The sequence below is a fragment of the Anas platyrhynchos genome, chromosome 6 (genome assembly GCF_047663525.1).
Source record: "Anas platyrhynchos isolate ZD024472 breed Pekin duck chromosome 6, IASCAAS_PekinDuck_T2T, whole genome shotgun sequence".
Classification (NCBI taxonomy): domain Eukaryota; kingdom Metazoa; phylum Chordata; class Aves; order Anseriformes; family Anatidae; genus Anas; species Anas platyrhynchos.
Genome location: NC_092592.1, coordinates 22,304,229 through 22,324,784, shown reverse-complemented (window position 1 = coordinate 22,324,784; position 20,556 = coordinate 22,304,229). Strand labels below are relative to the sequence as shown.

The 20,556-nt window shown below is 43.6% G+C and overlaps 1 protein-coding gene across 14 annotated transcripts in view; it reads left to right on the top strand.

Moving 5' to 3' along the window:
• Nucleotides 1-20,556, top strand: part of ARHGAP22 (Rho GTPase activating protein 22) — a 146,481-nt gene that overhangs the window by 78,755 nt on the left and 47,170 nt on the right. Inside the window, exon 1 of one of the 14 annotated variants that reach the window (XM_072039567.1) lies at nt 4,778-5,000. The exons of the other annotated variants lie outside the window; for them this stretch is intronic. Coding sequence (XP_071895668.1) covers nt 4,949-5,000 — 52 coding nt within the window. The 5' untranslated portion in view covers nt 4,778-4,948. Of the gene's footprint in view, nt 1-4,777; nt 5,001-20,556 lie in introns of those variants that run through there. 14 annotated transcript variants of the gene reach the window in all.

Here is a 20,556-nt window from a genome sequence, read left to right as displayed (position 1 = left end):
CTTCAGCTTAACATGCCCTGGTAAGCAGAATGGAGAACTACAGAGATGTCCTAGCAAAACAGGGTCTGTTGCTTCTCCCTCTCATCCGTTAAACTAGAAGAGGAAGGTAGGACAAATTCTGTGGTCTTTATGCAGGGAAATTCCCATCAACTTCAGGGGGAGACTTGGCTCAGTGAGAGGTACAGAAGCCAGCCAAAAGTTTGCATTAATTTTTATTTCTCTTTAGGAAGTTCCTATCACATGTTTATGAACTGTAGCCACAGGGCTTTACAAAGGTGAGCAGTAGAGTAGTGATATGCTTGTAACTCAGTGGACTTTTGGCAAATTCCTGTAAATTGCAGCCTTCACAGTTTGTAAATCCTTACTTCACTGAAACACATGACTTTAGGGATACAGCCAGAGCTGCCTGAACGTACCCGTAGTGCAGGCATAAACTGTGCAGCCCTTAATACCCATTCTTGCTGTGGGACAGATAAGCATGAAGAGTCTTGGTGTTCTGCAAATGAATCGCTTAGCTCATCAGTGAGTGCCTTGATTTAATGAAGCCATAGTATGTTAATGTTAAGACTGCAAAAAAAAGCTGTAAAGTTACAGGCACGCTAACTAGCTACAAGCATTTAAAAGCCCAGGCATGAGCTCCTACTTGGCTATCCTGGCCATAATTAATGATGACAACTCTGTTGGAAAAATAATTATTTTGCTTGCTTTTAAAGACAATTACTTGCTCAAGGCAAGTGAGGGGGTGGGATTTATGTGGCTGTAATGAGCATATGGAGATGGCATCTTCCCAGAAGAATATTGTAGCCACAGGATCTTTTTAATTGACCTGAGATTCCTTTGTTCTGTAGGTAGAATTTATGTATGTGGCCACAGACTAAAATGACCCTGCTTGTTTCAGGGCAGGCTGTTTTTAACTGCTGAAAGGAGAAAAGGCAGCTTTTATCTGCCTGATCAGCAACAGACAGGAATTTCTCCCAGATCACTTTGTGGCTGGGGAGGCGAGGAGAAATCTTTTTAAATGGGCACCCTGAGCGTGTGCTCTTGCCATCTGATAAAGCAGAAACCCGTGGTATGGCAGCAGGCTGGACTGAGCCATGTTGCAGTCATCTGGTCTCCTTTCTGTGCCAGGGCTCACACAGCATGGCAGCTTTTGCCCAGCGTGAGGCCAGGCTGTCCACTGACCCCAAGCTCGGTCCCCTTCTAACCCCAGCCTGGTTTTGGAGAGCGGGGAGGGAGCCCCTGCTCCTCCATCGTGCTGGGGGCTGGAGGGCACCTGCTGCACTCTCAGCACCTCCTTCCCCACCAGGCACTGCCATTCCTCTCCTTCAAGGGTGATGGGAGCCATGTGCTCTTACCACATAAGCTGTAGCATGTGTTTTAGCAGGAAGGTAGAGTCCTGTCGCCTTTTTCTCTTTGGGTTTCATGCTGACTTTGCCCAGGTGGGAAATAACAGCAGAAAGTCCCCCAAGGCTGTAACTCGGAGGAAAATTCCAACATGCGGCCCTGACTAACTGCTTTAATAGAAAGCAGCAGTTTTCATGTCTGTTGCCTGTCACTCCACCGTTCCTGTAAGGTGGTGAAATCCTCTTGGGCTACAGGGTTAGGGAACCTAAAAACATACATGCTGATCACTTCTGCACATTCAGAAAAATCTCCCTCCATCTTACTCCCCTTTTTTGTCTTGCGGTCATTGTGCAGAAGTCATGATACCTTTCTCCAGTTCCTATTTGTAAGATGGGGAGGATGATGCTGGCTTTCTTAGTAAAGCATTTTGAAATCTGATACTGAAACTTGTTACAGAAAATGCAGTGATAAGAGTCTGAGGTGCTTTTCTCGGCTGCAGGCAGCCTGCAGCTAACAGCAGAGATCGTGTGTTACATGTGCTATGCGGTCGGTCTCTGTGTTTTTGGAGTGCTGGTATATAACAAAAATATTTAGATTTCATGCAGTCCCAGTTATATATAATCCTTTCTGAAAGTGTTACTATAGGAAGCAGACTGAAAGCTGCGTGAATGATATATTTAAGGGTTTGGATCCAATTCAGTCTGTTCCTAGTATCTGCAGATTTTTGTCAGGGTACAAATTGTCGTGATCTCTGTTTGGAGAGCTGATTAAGGAAAGCTGTGCCTGAGCAACAGAGTAATGCCGGGGGAATGAAGACTAAACAGTTCCCCTGTCTTGAAGAAGCAAGGTCTTGGGATCCCCCAAAGGAGATTGCGGCAGCAGGAGGTGGGGAGTGGAAGACAGCCTGTGTTTCGGTGCCCTGGGTTAGAGAGAAATGTTTGTGTAAGCCCAGGGTTCTCTCTGGAAATGGTGAGTCTAGCAGGAGGGCAACCTCTGCTTCTAGCTCCAAGGGCAGAGCTGGAAGTGAGGCATAATGTGTAGGGTACTGGAGCTGAAAGCAGTAGGGTTTTGTGCGAGGTCATAAAAGGGCCAGTTTTATAGGCAGCTGGGAGGGATTACTGCATTAGGCTAAATTTGCCCTGTGTTAAACTGGCAGAGAAGGGAATTCCCTTGGGGTGCTGTGGTTTTACTGGGTATTTTTTTATTTTAAATTTACTGTGAGGAAAAAGGCACACTTGCTTCAGCAGAAACTCCAGCCTGTCATTGTCCGGGGAGCATGTTGTCTGGCAAAGAGGAAGCTGAAGGAGAAAGGGGATGTTCCAAGGGCTTTTTGGGCTTGATCTTCTTTCCCACATACCGCACAGTGACGGTGGGAGGAAGTAGCATGAGGTTCAGGGATGAATTCTGTGAGGAAACTGCTGAGTTTCTCCTTCAAAATAACCAGATTCTAGCGTAAATCTTTGGTTTGGGTCTTCTGAAGGAATGAAGAGTGGCAGAAAGCCTCACTACCCTCCAGACTTCAGATTCTGCGGAATGATTTGAATGGCTGTAATTGCATTAGTAAGAGAGAAAATTGTGTCAGATCCTCTTCTTGGATGACATGAGATTAGGATCAGGCATCGTTTCCAGATTAAATACAGCATAGACAGACTTTGACCGATTCCTTCCCTACTTGCACATTGCGGTGTCCTTCAGTCTTTGGAGGAGAGATGTTCGGTTAAATGCTGCCTGATCATGGATGGAGCAGGCAGAATCACAGTGGTTATGGCTGGAGGGACTTCTAGAAGTCCTCTGGCCCAACTCCCAGCTCAAGCAGGAGGTCTATGTATATTAATGCATGCAAGATTATTCCAGCTTCTGGAGCAGAAGGTATTGGGCTGCCTCCGAGAGCAGGACAGTAACTAGCTTGGCCCCCCCAAAATCCATTCCAGGTTCATCTCCATGTCCAGCCCCCAGCCTGCAGCAGCAGGTGACATGTGGCAGTTACCTGGCAGTGATGTGATGAGAGAATTTGGGTTGGTGTGGTGGTACAGATGCAGTAACAATGGCATGTATTGAATATTACAGGATTTATTAATGCTAAACTATGGTAAAGTTTTTCATATTTCTAAAAAAGAAAAAAAAAAAAAAAGCCCTGCTATTAGATCTATGTGTGGTGCCATGCACCCCTAGCTTCCTAGCTTGTATACTTTTCATTATAGAGTTATTTGTTCTTGTAAGAGTAGTACTGGCTTCATTCAGATCATTTGCTTTGCTAGTCTAGAAAGCTGACTTCAAATCCAGTCATGCAAGAGGTTATAAACATTCTCCCTGGCAGCCAACTGGTTTACTTGCATCTCCGTGCAATGGTGACTTGGCAGTACCCCAAAGACTGGAAGCAGTAAAAGCCAAGAGCTGAAACACCCATGGAAATACAGATCGCTTGCTTTTACACATTTTCCATGACAAGTCCCTGAGTTTCTAAAAGCAAGTGCCATTTTCTGTTCATTACACATAAGAAGACCTGAGGCATAGAGAAATGAGTGTGCCCAAGACTACATGGCCCAATTTGTGGAATTGTCCTTCATGTTCCTTCCTATTCCAAGGAGCGAGGGTGGAAGGGGTGCCTGGGCAGGCGATACGTGGCGGTAGAGTGAAGCAGTGGCAGATGACTGGGAGGAGCACTAGCGTGGGTAAATGTAGTTGCCATTAAATGTCCTATCCTAACTTTATGCAGTTAGAAAGGAATATGAAGTCAGCACCAAATTGCTTTACACTGTCTGTTGAGGTAGCAGAAACAAGAAGAATAAGACAGAATTTCCAGATTGGATCATCCTGGCTGAAAAAAAAAAAAAAAAAGGCAAGAGAGATTTTGGTGGTCTTTGGTCCTCAAAGCATTATAGCAGCATGAGGGAACATAAGCAGCCGTAATCACAGAGTGTGAAGCAGTGGGGTTAAGCACTTGTTCTTCTCCTAGGACCCACTTCCCAAGAACCTCAAAGGTTTTTACAAATGCAAATTGTAGCATTGTCACCCCATCTGAAAGACAGGGAAACTGAGGCATAGGAGTATTGGGGTAACTAACTGGAATTGAAACCCCTGATAATTTATTTAACTGCTTAGCAAAGCTTCCTTTCTTCAGAAGTGCATAGGAACAAGATGCAGGGATAGCCTGGTAAAGTGATGTGGAAAATGTATAACTGTAAACCTCTCTCTAGACAAGAACTGGTTAATAAAATCTTTTTTTATGTTATTCAAACCTGATGGTGTCTTTTTCCTTCTCAACGTATTGTTGGTTGCTGTAGCAGCTGAGTAATGCAGAAGTTCTGCCTGAAAAAATGCTTCCTCCTTATATGATACTGTACATATTGTCATGGAAATTGTCCTCATTTCCCCCGAGCACACTTTAAATAACTCGAACAGCAGTGCTAATGAGCAGAAAGATATCTGCAATCCCCACCGTGCAACTTGACATACTTTATCCCACTCTGAATTCCCCTTGCTCATCATTGAGCATTTTAAAGATCTGGTATAATAATTTGCTTTCTCTCTTTGGTCCAGTCATTCTGCTCTTAGCACTTGGTAATAAAAGGTCAGCTTTGGCTGAAACCTTAGTGTTGCAGCCATGCCGTTTTTTACTGCCAAATATCTTAAGAAAAACAAGTGTCTCCGAAAGGGTAAGTCATGATATTTTTGGTGTGTTTAGTGTTGTCTGTTTTGCTTTAAATCTCAGTAAAGGATTTATTTTGAATTAACAAGCAGTGGGAATGGGTCTATTCATAGTGCCGGTCGGTTAGCACAGGGGTTTTGTTATGCTGTGCACATTTTTGGTTCAAGATACAGTGTATGTTATTATCTTGCATTTTACATTCACTAAAGCCGACTAAGCGAGAGAATGTTTAACCCTTTAAACATGGAGCATATGTTTTGCACGGGGACGAAATCCCTAACGCAGAACAAAACAGAAGCTGAATGTCTGTGTGTATTTGTTTTTCCTGATAAGTTAGGTAGGCAGCTGGGTAATGCTCCAGTATTTTGTTTCTGCTGACAAAAAGATTTTTTTCCTCTATGCTGAAATAACAAGCTAAATAACACTAAGTGAAGGAAATGCTTGTTTCCTCCTAGCATCTTTTCTATGCAGGGTGACCTGAGTGCATGATTCCACAAAGATTTTTAGCTCGCTGTTGTGATGTTTGCTTATTGAATGCCTGTGTGGGCTCCAGGTAGATACAAAACTGGGAGCAGCTTGCTTCTAGCACTATAAAAATTAACGCGATAAACTCCTAATAGAGAAATACATTGTATTCTTCTCGTTCTGTTTCATGTGTCTTTAGTGTGAAATTTATCTAGCCAGCAGTCCCGATAGGGGTTCTGCATCAAGGAAAGTAGCAATGATTGCTTGTAGCTGGGACATGGAGCAATTGAGGAGATCTGACCTGCTTACCTGGCTAACCATTTATAGCATGCATATTCCTAATCCCTTTTTTGAATGGGAATCATTTCTACGGCATAGCTAGAAGCTGGAAGTGTAGGTTTTAATTGCAGGTTTAAAGTTGAAGAAAAGGTTTTGCAGAAATGAAATTTGCTTTCTTTAACCTACCTTTGTTTTTCCTGATGGGTTCCTATTTAAAATGGGACTGCACAGCAAGAGATAACAGTGGTGATGTGAGAAGTGAGAAGCTTACTCGTAGTTGCTAGCACCAATCTCTAGTATTCTGTTGAGCAAAATGTGTGCAGGTGTACACAAATTTGCGCAATTATTCATGAATTTCTAAGGATGTAATTATACCAACAAAACATTTATTAGAAGGATGAGAAAAAAAAATTAATTCATTTGCTTTTAAGGTTTTTTTGTTTGTTTGTTTGCTTGCTTTTTTTTTTGTATGTGCATACATGTATATACCAGTTTAGAAGGGGGTGTTGGACAATTTTTGCTCCCCCTTTTTGCTCTCCTACTGAGGATGGGTGGCTGATGGGTGCTGCTTTCCCTTACCTCATGTGTCACGGCAGAAATACCTCTCGAGACAGACACTTATGAAAGGTGCCTGCCTTACCTGTGTGTGCAGCAAAGGGCTGGGTGTACAGCCAGGAAAAGTAAGGCTGTTTTGGCAGGTGCAAACTGAACATAAAATTACCTAGCCCTGATGTCTTTTAGGCAGCAGGGTGTGTGCATCCTATTTGCTCGGAGATGTTCCCTACCCCACTGTGGTAAGGAGCTGCGATGTGTTAGACACAACAGGGTGTGGAGGCTTGGGGCTCGGCGTTAGGCATCCAGCGTGAGTCAGTGTGGCTCTCCAAAGGCTACAGGATGAAACTGGGGAACCTTTGCCCAGTGAACTGCTGCTTGCTGCTGCTCTGCTGTCATTTGGCATCCTTGGGGGCAGACTTCTTGCAGGTGTGTTTGGGGCTAAGCCTCAAAAAGCAGCAGCAGGACACGAACTGTGGCTGTGGGGCTCGCCTTTGTGCTGCTGCATCTGCTGGGGGCTGTTGCTAGTGCTGCAGTGTGGTGACTGTGACTTGTCCAGCCCTAGAGCTCAGCTTGGGAAGAAAGACTTGCATGCTCAAGAAGAAAGTGAGGAGCAGCTTGGTACCCAGCCTGTGCAAGGAACAGGGGGCTAAGAAGTGATTATTTTTAAAATGGAATCAATACAGGTAGAATCTGAGTCTTGGAAAGGTTGCTGAGGCAGGCTTAGCCAAAAACAGCAAGCAACTAGTCATAATTTTAGGGAGTCACTACCAACATGAAAATCTTCAGCTAAATGAGTACCCCAAATAGATTTTCTCAAAAAGCTTCTTTCTGGACCGAATAGGATAGGGTGTGTTACATCTCTGAGCCTGCTTCAGCCAATTCCTTTTGATGTGTGAAATCCATCTATCTGTCTGAATATCTCTTGGTCCAGGCATGCTGACAGGCTGGGGACCCTGCTCCCTTCTGATCCCCTTTCTTCTCTGTGTTAACCTCTCTCCACTTGCTTCCAGGACAGCCTGGGAAGGGAAGTGCCAAAACATTAAGGCAGAGTCAATGCATTTGGGTAGGGAGTGCTGAGGTAGCTGGGTGCCTCCATGAGCTGTTTAACATCTATCTGTCACTAATGTTGCTTTGAACAGGCTGGACTCCTGCCAGTTTTTGAACCACTCTCCATCCAGTTACTCGAGGCAATCCCTTCTAGCTCCCTTCCAGAAAGCACTTCATTCGTACAGTTTTTACTGTGATCTAAGTAAGGAGATTTCAATTCTTCCCAGTAAGTAAATGCGGTTGTTAAAAGGCATTAAATGATTACAGAGTGCCCTAGGCATAGTATCAAAAGTGTGGTTGCATAAAAGCTGTAGTAGCCACAGGCTCCAATGGGTCTGTCCTTGCTTGCTGTTCCCAATGCCTGTGAACAGAGGAGCAAACCAGCAAGAGCAGAGATGTCTGTGCATGATCTTTCCCATACATTCAAACAGCCTAGGGACGGACAGAAGCTGAGGTATGAACGAGTTTGTGGCCAGAAACGTTGGTCACATGGGAAAGAAAAGTCCCAAATTAACACTCCTGATTCAGCCTCAATGAGGGAACTTTCCCAGGTCAATGCAGGAAGTGGTCAGCAGAGCTGAGAACTAGGATGTGATTTTCCAACATCTTACTGCCTGAAATCCCAGGCAGTGCAGGGATTTCTCTTAGCTTTTTGGACAATGTTAGCTCCAAGTTTCTCCTTAAGTTAGTTTTCCATTTTGTCTCTTCAGAAGTGCACTGGGCCAGGCTAGGATGCTTTTTGGATTAATTTTCTGCGCTGTTTTTTTTTTTTGTTTGTTTTGTTTTGTTTTGGTGGAGGGGTTGAGAGAGCCTTGGCACACCCCTGAAATAATACAGGTAAGACAGAGTACAATGTTCTCTCATGTTGTGCTTAAAAAAAAAAATCTGAGATTTCCAGCAGGTCTCAGCTGGTGATGTATCCTTAGCCTACTCTGATCCCCTGGTAAAACCTACAGCAATGACAGGTTCTGGAAAGACACAAGTAGCAGCTCACTTATTTCCTCTCTCTCCAGTTTTAAGCAACATCAAACTCCTAACAGTCGTGTCCCCCCACCCACATTAAACAAGGCATTAAAACAGTGAAAAACATTTATCATGTTCCGCAGCCTGTTGTTAAAGCCAGCTGTTCTCTCGTCAGCTCTCCTACAATAAAATTTGTCTTCTGTTGGCCGTTCATTGAGCTCTGGCTCAACACTACTCAAAACTGGGCTGTAAAACATCAGTCAGAACTTCCTCTGATCTGGCAAGTCACTGTTGGTTTTCACCTGTCCCTTGATTTCTAGTGGAGAAAAAGAAAAAAAAAAAAAACACCAAAAAAATTAATGCATGTGTTATTGCCAAGCAGTCTTTGCTTTGTCACAGCTGTAGATTTACAGGACTTCAAAGCTGGATTATTAAGGCACGGTTTTAGTTTGTAGCCAGGGAAGCCAAACAGCCTCGGCTTCAAAGGAAGGGGGTGTTCTTTAATGTTGTGGGCTCGCTCTGCACTCAGCAACCAGGGAGATGTCCCGTTCAGCAGAGAAGTGGTGTGGCTGCTGCTGCTCCTGGGGGGGAGGCTGGCTGCTGCCTGAGCAGAGCAGCGTGCACCCAGCAGCCTTGGGGTACCTGGAGACTTCTGGCTGGGTCCTTTTGCATGTTACCGAGCTGCAGGACTTGGTGTGCTCCTGACGCGCCCAGAGCTTTTCTCTTTGTGCATCCCCAGCACGGCTATGTGCCTGAGCTCTGTTGCCTCTCCTGCTCCCTTCTGTCTCTGCTGTGTTTTTCTTTCCCCTCTGATGGGATCAGAGTGTGGGTGGTTTTATATGTGTTAGGAAGAGGCTGTCTCAGCGAAAGGAAGTGTTTGTTTCATACAGCCTTGGGGTTTGAGGGAAATAGGGACCAGGACTGGAGGTGAGGATGCTCTGCATCTGCCAGTTGTGTTGAAAAGGGGCTCTTGTGATTTTATTCTTATGTTAAAGCTTCCTCCAGTCAACCATGCATCACCAGTTCAGTCTAACTGGTGGGGAGGGAAGAGCACCTGGGTAGCTCCATCATTAGGGGGACATAGGTACTGTGGTGTTGTGGCTTTACTTCCTACTCTGATGCCCAGGCAGTGTGATATGACCCCTTCTGTTTACTGAGCTCTCCATGTATCTGCTGGCTGCTCTAGTGGAGAAAACAAGCCAAAAGTCTCACAATGAGGCAGAAAACAGGGCTGGGTGACTACATTACATCTTGAACCCTGGAGAGTAGTATTTTCCAGGAACATTTCCCCAGTGAGGAATCTGTCTTAAATCCCCTGCAAATAAATTAATTCCGTACCTTTGGGATGCAACGAGGTGCAAACACGCTGTGGTGAGGTGTCTGGGATCAAAGCAAGGAGTTTGGGGGGAGGCCGGGCCCCGAGGCTTTGCTGCTCCGAGCAGCTAGAGGCTCCAGGAAGTGGTGTGCTGGGCTCCGTGGGCATGGGGACATGAAAGGAGCTGGCAGGGCCCCACAGAGACACATCTGTCACGCAGCAAATGGCTTCCAGAGCATGTGGCTCCGGTGCAAACCTCCCTCATCAGTAGTAAAATCTGAGTGGAACTGGGGCTTTATCCAAGCGGTATCTAGGAGGCTGTGGGAGCCAGGCCACTCTCTCTGCAGGGCTCTGGGATTCAGCAGCCAGAGAGGCCAGCACTGCCAAGGCGCGTAGTGCTCGAGAGGCAGCGTTGGCCAACACACCGCTGTGCCTCTCAATGAGCCATGCGAGCGCTGCTGAGAGCGCGGTGACTTCAGCTCGTGAGTTGAAGCTCTCCAAATAGAGGAGGTGCCAGGCAACCACTGGGCTGCTGAGTGAAGTAACAGCTTTTCGAGACACAATACACTCCTAATTTCTAGTGTGGCTTTCCTATTTCAAGAGTACGGCTTTGGTGAGTAAGTGGCCTGCTTTCCATCCTGTGCTGGGGGAGCAGTCTTCGTGCTGTTCAGCTTGTTCCATCTCATTCTTCACCTTCTGCTTTCTAGGACTGGCACTGCCTTTGCAGTTGCACATGACAAACCTTCCAGACAGTATTTCTTGCTTTGTGAGAATCAACGTTTGATTAATTCAGGGCTCCTGGAGGTGGTATATCTGTTTTTCATTCCTGACTCTGCTAGTCGCTAGCCAATACCACCCTGGAAGTCATTTTGTGTCTCCGTATCTCAGTTCTATATTGGTATGTAGGAATTTTGCACTGTGGAATTTGAAAACTGTTTTAATACAGAGAAGGCATTTTCCCACTGACACACAATAGGACATCGGGAAGTAATTTTAACCTCTCTGTGCCTGTTTTCCCCTTACATAACACCAAAACAGTAATACTTAGTTCTGTGACAAGTATATTCCAGCAGTGCAACATCTTTGATTTCTTTTTATTTATTTATTAATAGCTAAAGCAAACATCAAAATCCCTTTCACTTGTATGTCCTTGTTATAAGATTGTTTGCAGCTACTGTGATACTTACTGTTCCTTCTGTCTTCCAGTCTAAGCTGGGTTGGATATTTTTAATGAGACAGATAAGTAACACAACTAGTTAGGAGGAAACTGAGTCGTAACATAAGGTGTGTGGTACGAATGGCTATCTTTACTGTCCATCTCCTTCTGAGAACCAGACTTCCCTTGTATTTAGTCTTTAACATGGACAGGTCTAGAACACTTGCAAATACAGGAGCATTTAAGTCTTACAAATGTTTTACTATATATATTTGCATATATGCACACTCTTCCGAATCACTTTTTATAATGCTTTCATGCCTACATGCCCAGGTCACCTAAGATATATTAAATAGGGGAGAAGAATTATTAAATTTCATCTCTGGAAGGCTGTGTCTGTTTGGCAATCACTTGTAGATTGGCTTCAGAGGTTATAGTTGAAGGTCTCTTAAAAAGAGGCAACTGGAGGGAACAGACTGGCAAGGCAATACTTTATTAATATCTGTTTGTTCTTGCTTGCATGCTGTGGAGCATTTAAATAAAAATAATGGTTAAAAGCAACTGTCTGTCTTTAAAAACTGGTTGCAGTCACAAGACATGCAAGCTTAAAGCTGTTATTTTTTTCCTCATTATTTTAAATTTTTACACCCTTTTAGGGACTTCAGATTCACCTGCTTGCTCTCAGTAACAAATGGGGAAGGGAGGAGGAAGAAGCAGTTGCCACACTCCCCTGATCCCCTCTGTTATCTGACTGGGGCTCAGACAAAATATAAAGCCATCAGTGATTTATTTTTTTTTTTTCCAGCCTTGCAGACTATTAAACCAAATGGTTCTTCTGTGTCCAGACTTTTTCTTCTCTGGCTCCCTGCATACCACAGCTTCACTGCAGATACATAATTCATTATATAGAAAGCCATTGTTTTAATCTAATATTAAAGAGGCAGCAGCTCAGCAGGTGTCCCCAAGGTAAGGAAGGCAGCATGCTGCTGGCAGCAGCTGCTAGCTTCAGGCTTATCAAGATTTCTTTGTTTTGAAACAGAAGCTGGAAGGCTTTTTAATATACCACGTCACTGGCTGAACAGATCCCTGTCTTCTGGCTGTTATCCTGCCTTTGACAGCAAAGGCAAAAATTCTTGTAGCATGATGACTGCATACGGTTCAGTGCTCTCGGGAAAGGAGCAGGGTGAAGAGAAGGAGGCTTATGAGGCGGATGCACCCTATTGCCTGCTTGTATTCTTCTTAGTGCGCCAGCTGGGCTAAGTGTATCTGTGGGGCAGGCCCACTGATGTCAACATTGTCAAAATGGACTTTCTGCTACTGTAAGCATAAAAATATCCAAATACATTGCCTATAGAGAGCATTCCAAGCAATGACGCTGATATTCCACCAGCCTCATCCAAGTACTAGATGTCTGTGGCCTAAATCTGTGTAATGAGATCTAACTTATCGAACTTATTGAGGCGCACCTGGGGGACAAAGCAGTCATTGGTCCCAGCCAGCATGGGTTTGTGAAGGGCAGGTCCTGCCTAACTAACCTGATTTCCTTTTATGATAAGATCACCCGTATGGTGGACCAAGGGAAACCAGCTGATGTGATTTTTTTGGACTTCAGCAAGGCTTTTGACACGGTTTCCCATAGGATCCTACTGGACAAAATGTCCACCATACAGCTAAATAAAAACATCATACGATGGGTGAGCAATTGGCTAACGGGCAGGGCCCAAAGGGTTATGGTGAATGGCGCTGCGTCAGGCTGGCGGGCGGTCACTAGTGGGGTCCCTCAAGGCTCCATTTTAGGGCCGGTACTTTTCAATATTTTTATAAACGATCTGGATGTAGGAATAGAAGGTATTTTGAGCAAGTTTGCCGATGACACCAAACTTGGAGGAGTTGTGGACTCGAATGAGGGTGGAAAGGCCTTGCAGAGGGATCTGGATAGGTTGGAGAGCTGGGCGATCGCCAACCGCATGAAGTTCAATAAGAGCAAGTGCCAGGTCCTGCACCTGGGACGGGGAAACCCTGGCTGCACGTACAGACTGGGCGATGAGATGCTGGAGAGCAGCCTTGAAGAGAGGGATCTGGGGGTCGTGGTAGACAGCAAGTTGAATATGAGCCAGCAGTGTGCCCTGGCAGCCAGGAGGGCCAACCGTGTCCTGGGGTGCATCAAGCACGGCATCGCTAGTAGGTCGAGGGAGGTGATTGTCCCGCTCTACTCTGCGCTGGTGCGGCCTCACCTCGAGTACTGTGTGCAGTTCTGGGCACCACAGTATAAAAAGGACATGAAACTGTTGGAGAGTGTCCAGAGGAGGGCTACGAAGATGGTGAAAGGCCTGGAGGGGAAGACGTACGAGGAACGGCTGAGGGCACTGGGCCTGTTCAGCCTGGAGAAGAGGAGGCTGAGGGGAGACCTCATCGCAGTCTACAACTTCCTCGTAAGGGGGTGTCGAGAGGCAGGAGACCTTTTCTCCATTAACACTAGCGACAGGACCCGCGGGAACGGGGTTAAGCTGAAGCAGGGGAAGTTTAGGCTGGACATCAGGAGGAAGTTCTTCACAGAGAGAGTGGTTGCACACTGGAACAGGCTCCCCAGGGAAGTGGTCACTGCACCGAGCCTGACTGAATTTAAGAAGAGATTGGACTGTGCGCTTAGTCACATGGTCTGAACTTTTGGGTAGACCTGTGCGGTGTCAAGAGTTGGACTTGATGATCCTTAAGGGTCCCTTCCAACTCAGGATATTCTATGATTCTATGAACTTTTATATTTATTGTCACTCTGGCAAAAGCAACCAAACTGGCAACCCTAGAGTCTGAGTAGTGCAATATGCAATGAGAAAGGCTTTACAGTTCCTTGAGATAACAACTTTGTTTTCATCTGTGTCTGGATGTTATACAATAGACAAAAAATATTCTGGTGGGGTTTCCCCAGAATGTGTGGGTCCTAAACTAGCATGTGTAACAGCACAGGGTAAACCTCCCCATCCTTTTACCCGGTCTAGGAAAAATTCAGCTTGTGGCTTCTATGGCTTCCAGGTTCTCTATGGAGACTTTTCTTAAGGTAACATTTCTTGAAGTGGGGCTTATTCCCGTGACTTTTAATGTTTCCTTGACATGTGTCTCCTTTTTGTGTTCCTTTGTGGAAATTCTTCTAGTTTACCTTGTTAATAAACAGAGCTGCTTCCACTGTGACTACGATGTCGCTTTGGTCAGCAGCCTTCGCTTGAAGCATGACAAAGACCTGCTTGTCTGTTGGCACTCCTGCTGTCAGTGTTTTGGCTGATAAGTGGCACAGACTGCTGCAAATTAGGGAAGAGTATAAGATAGTTTGGAGGACCTTCTAGCAGTGAGTTGTAGCTCTTAAGTGTCAGCACACTTTGCTAAGACATTGTATGTGCTGGCATAGTGGAGAAGTTTTTCACACATAAGGATTTCCATTCAGCCACCTAACCATTCCAGAGAAAACCTCCCAGCACAGAGCACTCAGACAAAGGTGCCATGCAGGTATTGGAAGACCATCAGAAGTTCAAGGATTTCTGCATGAAGAAGGTCACTTTCCTGGAGTTTGCTCCAGTCCACAAGTACAGAACTACAGCTGGGGAAGGTCATATAAGCCCAGAAGCAGGTTGCTGTTGTCTGGAGGAGCTGGACAACAACAGGTCAGTGGCTGAGGGCTTTGGTATCCGTGAGTTTTCTGCACTGTGGGAATGGAAGCTTGCAAGGCAATGCTTGAGGCAATTCTACCATGTGGGTTGAAAAACATGAATAGTTCCAAAATATAAATGTGCCTTTACAAACTGCTGTCCTCAGCTGTGCCAAGGCACATCTGAGCTTTATTGTGCCTCTACAATAGGTGAGCAAAGGTATGTGAGCTCGCAGAAGAGGCAATACCTGTGCACATGCCTTTGGCCTAACCTGTGGAAGACTTGGAAGCATTGAGATGGGATGCAGTGGGAGGGTATGTCTGTAATATCCCAGTGTGCTGTAATGGCAGTGAATGCTGCAGACAGGGCTTCCATGGGGAAACCCACTGAGTCTCAAAGAAAATGATCTGTGCAATGCTCTCTTGAATTTCACTGGGAACAAATCCACCAGCTGAAGACATTTCTTTGGATGAGTTGTTGTTTACGTACCAGGCTCTTTTCATTTCTTGTTGAAACATCTAAATCAGCGTGTTTTTTGAAAAGTGAGGTTACATCTGCTAATGATTAACAACTTCAAAGGAACTTTTATGGACTTTTTGATAATGCTGTTAACTGGGATGAATTTGTCCATTGCCACTGGGTAGAGAGAAGCAGAATTGATTTTTCTAAAGCATTGTTCTGCTGGCAGTTCACTGACAACTGTCTGAAAGCACAAAGATTTGAGGCCCCTGCTTTGTGCATCAGCATAACCTCAATTCCATTAGCCATCCACCGCTGTGTTCTGAGTGGCTGCAGTGCTTAGCCCAAGTGACAAGAACAAATTGTCCTTTTTGCCAAACACCAGTATTGCCACAGTAAAGAGTACTGTGTAACAGTCATGTTTAGAAGATTCATTGGATAACCAACACTTAGCGAGATACAGAAGGAGACTGGTATAAAACTGCTATTCTGTGCAAACTATAGCAAGACTTGGATCAGGATATCCCAGAGCATTTAAATTCTGACTTAGATCAGTATTGGTATCATCTACGTTGTCTCATCATTAATTTGGGTAAGATTTTTTTTCTCCCAAAATTTGTCAACATTTTACAAAAGGCTTACAGTATATATTCTTTTGCATTTCAATTCCTTTTCTGCATTAATGCAACAAATAGCTTCATTTTTGTGAAAACAAAGTCTGTAAGTGTTGTGTCCTTAATGATAGGCCGTGTATTTGCTGCTGCCAAAACTGTGCTTGTAAAGCTTCAGTCACTTCACTGAAGAAAATAACGTTTGTAATTGGTTGGCTTGGATTTCTGAAGAACTCTGTATTCAGTCTGCAAAGAATCTGAGCCTTTGCAGGCTTAGCTAAGAGCGCTGCTGTCTGCAGCCAAAGCCGTACCAGCTGATGGTTTCACCTCAGTTCTCCTTTGTTCAAAGTCCATAGCTTTGACTAAGATGGCAGCAATATCATCTTTGAAGACTCCCTCACTGTATTTTTAACTTTCATAGTGGAGTTAGTTGCAGAAGAAAGAAAAGAAAGAAGAAAGAAAGAAAAATTAGGCTTATGAGGTGCAAGGGGGAAGAGGAAATAGTTGTAATGAGACTTACTTAGAAGGCATGGGAACAACTTCACTCCTATCAGTGAGCATACCTGGAAAATGGGAATGCAAAAATGCTGAAAGAAGTTGGGTATTAGCAGCAGTTGGGTATTGAATTTCTAGAATGAAAATTTCAAAGAAAAATAGATCAGATTTTGCTATTCTGATGTTGTGGTAACTCACTGCTCATCAGGATTTAAAATTTCCCTTGACTTTTGTCTTCAGTGTTAAAGATTTGAAGAAATTTATGAGAGCTAGAAAAGTGCTTGTGGTTGCATGGTAATGCATAAAAATTATCCAGTCATTTCCATTCAGATATTTCAAAGCATGAAGGATCATCATCTTTGGTCAGGAAGGAATTTCCTCACTTATAATAGTGTGTAAACATAACCACAGTTGGAATATATAATTTGATACATTCCTCAGAAGTGTCTAGCACTTGTTGCTTTGGAGAACCATGTTGAACCATGCGACCTGCTTTGTACAGATGTGCAACTATTTTCTGAGTCTTCTGTGCATGTATTTGTGATATATATACGCATATATATATATTATATATATGAGCTGTGTTGATGCAAGGGAGATGCTACATCCTTGAGAAAATTAATGTACCTAGAGCAGTTGTATATTATATATATGCAACTATATATTATATATATATAATATATGTATAGTACCTTCAAATTCATAGCTGTCTTATTTCAGATAGGCCTCCTGCAATGTGCCTTACAGGGGCTGGCACATGCCTTCTGCCATTGGGCTGCCCTGAATGGAGCATCTCCATCTGAGTGCGTGGTTTCTGCTGGCCTCAGAAGAATTCGTTTCCCTTCAGTCCAGGCCAGAGACCACTGAAATGATCAAGAGGTTACCATAGCCTGGGCAGTTGCACACTTCATCACTTTTAAGGGTTGAGCTTGTTGTAGCTTTCTAGATTTGGAATATATTGAGGAAAGGCTGCAAGGATCAGTTTTCTGGAGCGGGAGAAAGAAGGATAAAGGAAAGCAGATATCTCTTAGTACAAGGCAGTCCACATAACATACTGGGGAAAAAAAAAAGCTTTGGAACCTGGTCTTTCTCCTCCTTGTCATCCCCAATTGCCATTACTACCACATACTTAATTTTGCAGTAGGACTGGGGTGCTTTTTTTTTTTTTTCCTGCAAGGAAATGGCTTTTTTTTTTTTCCTAGGACATCTGTACAGAGGGACAGAAGTTGTCTTTGTTGTCTTTTTATCATTCTAAGAAAGACACTTCAGGAGATGAACAGCTCTTTAAGAGCTGGTGATGTCAGACAGATTTTGAAGGAAGGGTTTGTGCGAGTGGAAGGAGCTGAACCCCAAATGTGCCTGGGCTCCCAACACCACCTTTTCCAGTAGGAACTTTCATTTTCCAGTGAGAGGCTGGTGCCAAGGTGCCTGATACCTGTTGCTTGGCAGGCAAACAATGTTAGTATCAGCATAGAACATGTTGTACCCTAAATTTGTCTGCTTTTCAGCAGGTATTGTTTTAAGACAGTGACCATGCCACTGTGCGCTGAGAAGTCCAGCTAACAAGCTGTTACTTCTGCTGTGATCCAGGTTTGGAAGTGAACATGTTCTGTCTGCACTGCAATTTCCTATTGGGAAATATTATTTGAGTCAAGTCACAAGGGTTTAATTGATTTGAGCATACTGTCACTTATTTGACAGTCTAACCCCTGAAGCATCCTCGGAGATAATTAGAGTGCAGGTGCTCTAGCATTCCCACTCAGGATGAAACATACAAGTCACAGCAGAGGCAAAGTGGTGTCATGCTGCTCCAAGCAATTGGTGGTTTAGTAGTTGCTCCTCGTGTTAATTATTGTTGATCTATTCCTATTTGGAAAGGTTCTTCTGACTTCCTAAATGAGCTGTGACTATGTTGGAGACATTTCATCATTTGCTGCTAGCTAGCAGAAGCTGATACAAACAAATCTCAAAGCAATAACAATACCTCATGTTTATAGGGATACTGAACAGAGGTGGGGGCATTTCACAGGCTCCTGAAACCTCTCTGGCTAGGGAGCCAGCATGATCATGATTAATGGCAATGCCTCTTATGGAGCAAAGTAATTGTGAGCAGGAGCTAGAGGGAATGGTGCCTGAGCTGTGTTGATGCAAGGGAGATGCTACATCCTTGAGAAAATTAATGTACCTAGAGCAGTTGAATATTATGCCTGGGCTCACCTCAACACTAAATATTGGGCTGCTGCAGTAGAGGTGGCCTTCCCATGGCTGTGAATTCAGCTCTAAGCTAGGACTGGACATTGCAGCCACCTTGAGCAGCACATCCCAGGTGGCATAGTGGTCTCCTCATGAAATTTCAGATTCTTGAAAACAAGGGAGCATGAAAGCATGTATTGCAATACATGTGTTTTTAATACTAGATGTTAACTTAAAAATGGCTGAGCCTTTCTTTTTTTTTTTTTTTTTTTTTTTTTAACTGAGACCTCACAGTTCAGCCTAAGGCAGATAAAGCACATCAAAAAAAATCAACTTAAGTAGACTTAAACATTACAAAGCACTGAGCAAGAGAAAGCTTTATAAGCAGGGGTTTAAGGTGGCATTTGTGTACACTGCTACTTGCTCATCCTATAAAAGCACCTAAAGTTGTCCTTCTCACTTCCTTTTATCTTGCATCTTTCTTCTGTTTGCCAGGTCACTTTGCTTGTGTGACATTGACATCAGTAACAGCATAGGGCATACCTGGCGTATGGGTTTGTTTGCTTTCAAGGTTTTGGTTTATTTGAAGTGATTGGTAGCACAAACCAGTTCCTCAGTTCAATAGATAAGTCTAGGGTAATACAGATGACATATCAAGAAAGGAATCTCCAGGCAGAAGTTGAAATTAAAACAAAACAAAAGTCAAACTCACCTGATACATTTTTTTTTATGTCTAAAAGGTCAAAGATTAAACCAAATCTTCATTTATTACTTGTACTTTTATTAATCATACATCTGATCCTGACAACTGAAACAGAACACTAGCCTTAGATTTTTAAGAGTTCTCTGTAGTCTGTGTCAGTACAGAAGAGCTGAAGTGCTTCCGTTCATGTTAAGTCTTGTCAGAATTTTTGCATAAGAAACCACGATTCTGAGGTCTAATATCCTTGCTGGTGCCTCTTTAAAACAATTTAATGGTATCTGAAATGCACAGAAGTACTCATCTGAAACCACAGAAGGGATCTGTTCTCCACCTAGTACCAGGGCCCTTGAATTAGTTTATAGATAGCACTGACGTTAAGCTGTTTATCTGCCTTTGTGTTATTCTCTGGGACAAGGTCTAAGATCTGAGATCTAAAAATCATTTAGTGACTCATGAAAATCTTCTGCTAGAACTTTTGAAAATTTGATCATCTTTTACTTGTAATTATCATTAAACCTGTGGGGATTTAAAAGCATTTAAGGAAATTAGGCATTTGACTGAAAAGTCAACGAGAGTTTAGAGCACTCTTGTTAGTTCTGCTCCAAGAAACTTTAAACCATGTCAATTTATGAGCTGGCCTTACACTGTACAATAACAGCAATTTAAAACTTCGTTTTCCTCGTTACCAAAACCAAGTGAAAGCTGAACATTAAAATCCCCTCAGACTGATTCCAAAATGTGGAAATAAAACATGTCACCTGCAAAGGTGCATGTTTCTTTAGGAAAAAAATGAACTGAAACAGAATAAATGGGTTTTGATCCAAAGCTTGTTTCGTTTATTTGCATGCTGTGTAATACTAAATCCCCAGACTTTATTTTTCTGAACTTTATAAGCTTTTTAAAAGGTGATCACAAGTTTGCTCTCAGCTTCCACGTTAACTTCCAACTCGGATATCCCATACGTGCATGGATATGTGCCTGTATCTATAGATACAAATACAAAAAAACCATGGCAAGCACATATCACTATTTACTGCACTGCTCCATTCCTCTGTCTTTCCCTTGTAGATTCTGTCAATTTTCCTGATCAAGCACTCAAGCAATTAATGACCTTTTACTTATTTGCTAATATTTTTTGTTTCTTTTCATAATCCAAAGATCAAGGCTATTTTTTTCTCATTGTGCAAAGATTCCCCTAATACAGTTGCCCTTCACCTTGACAGAATTCATCCACCTCATTTTTCACCTTCTTTCATTATCAGGGAGATCTTAGAGCCCTGAATCTGATCCTCACCTTTAGGACAATCATGAAGAGTCAGTCAGGGAAGGTGAATCATTGCAATTGTTCTCAGCTGCTGGGTGCAGGTTTTGTCCATTTGTCAAGATCTTTGTTGCTGCCTGTCTGCAATCAAAGGCTTCAAGTCACTGCTTGCTTTAGTACTGAAGGCAAGCGTTCTTTGGGCCTTGACTTACCTATCCACCAGCACTTTCATAACTCACCCTTGGAGCTGCTGTTTGCCTCCCCACACACTGCAGCAGCATGTGCGTGGCCAGCTCAGTTTCACCCTCACTGGAAACACCACTGCTATCCACACCAAAGCATTGCAAGCACGTAAATATATACACATATACAAACATTTGTAGTTGTGTACATTTTTGGTGGAGTTGATATAATGACAATACC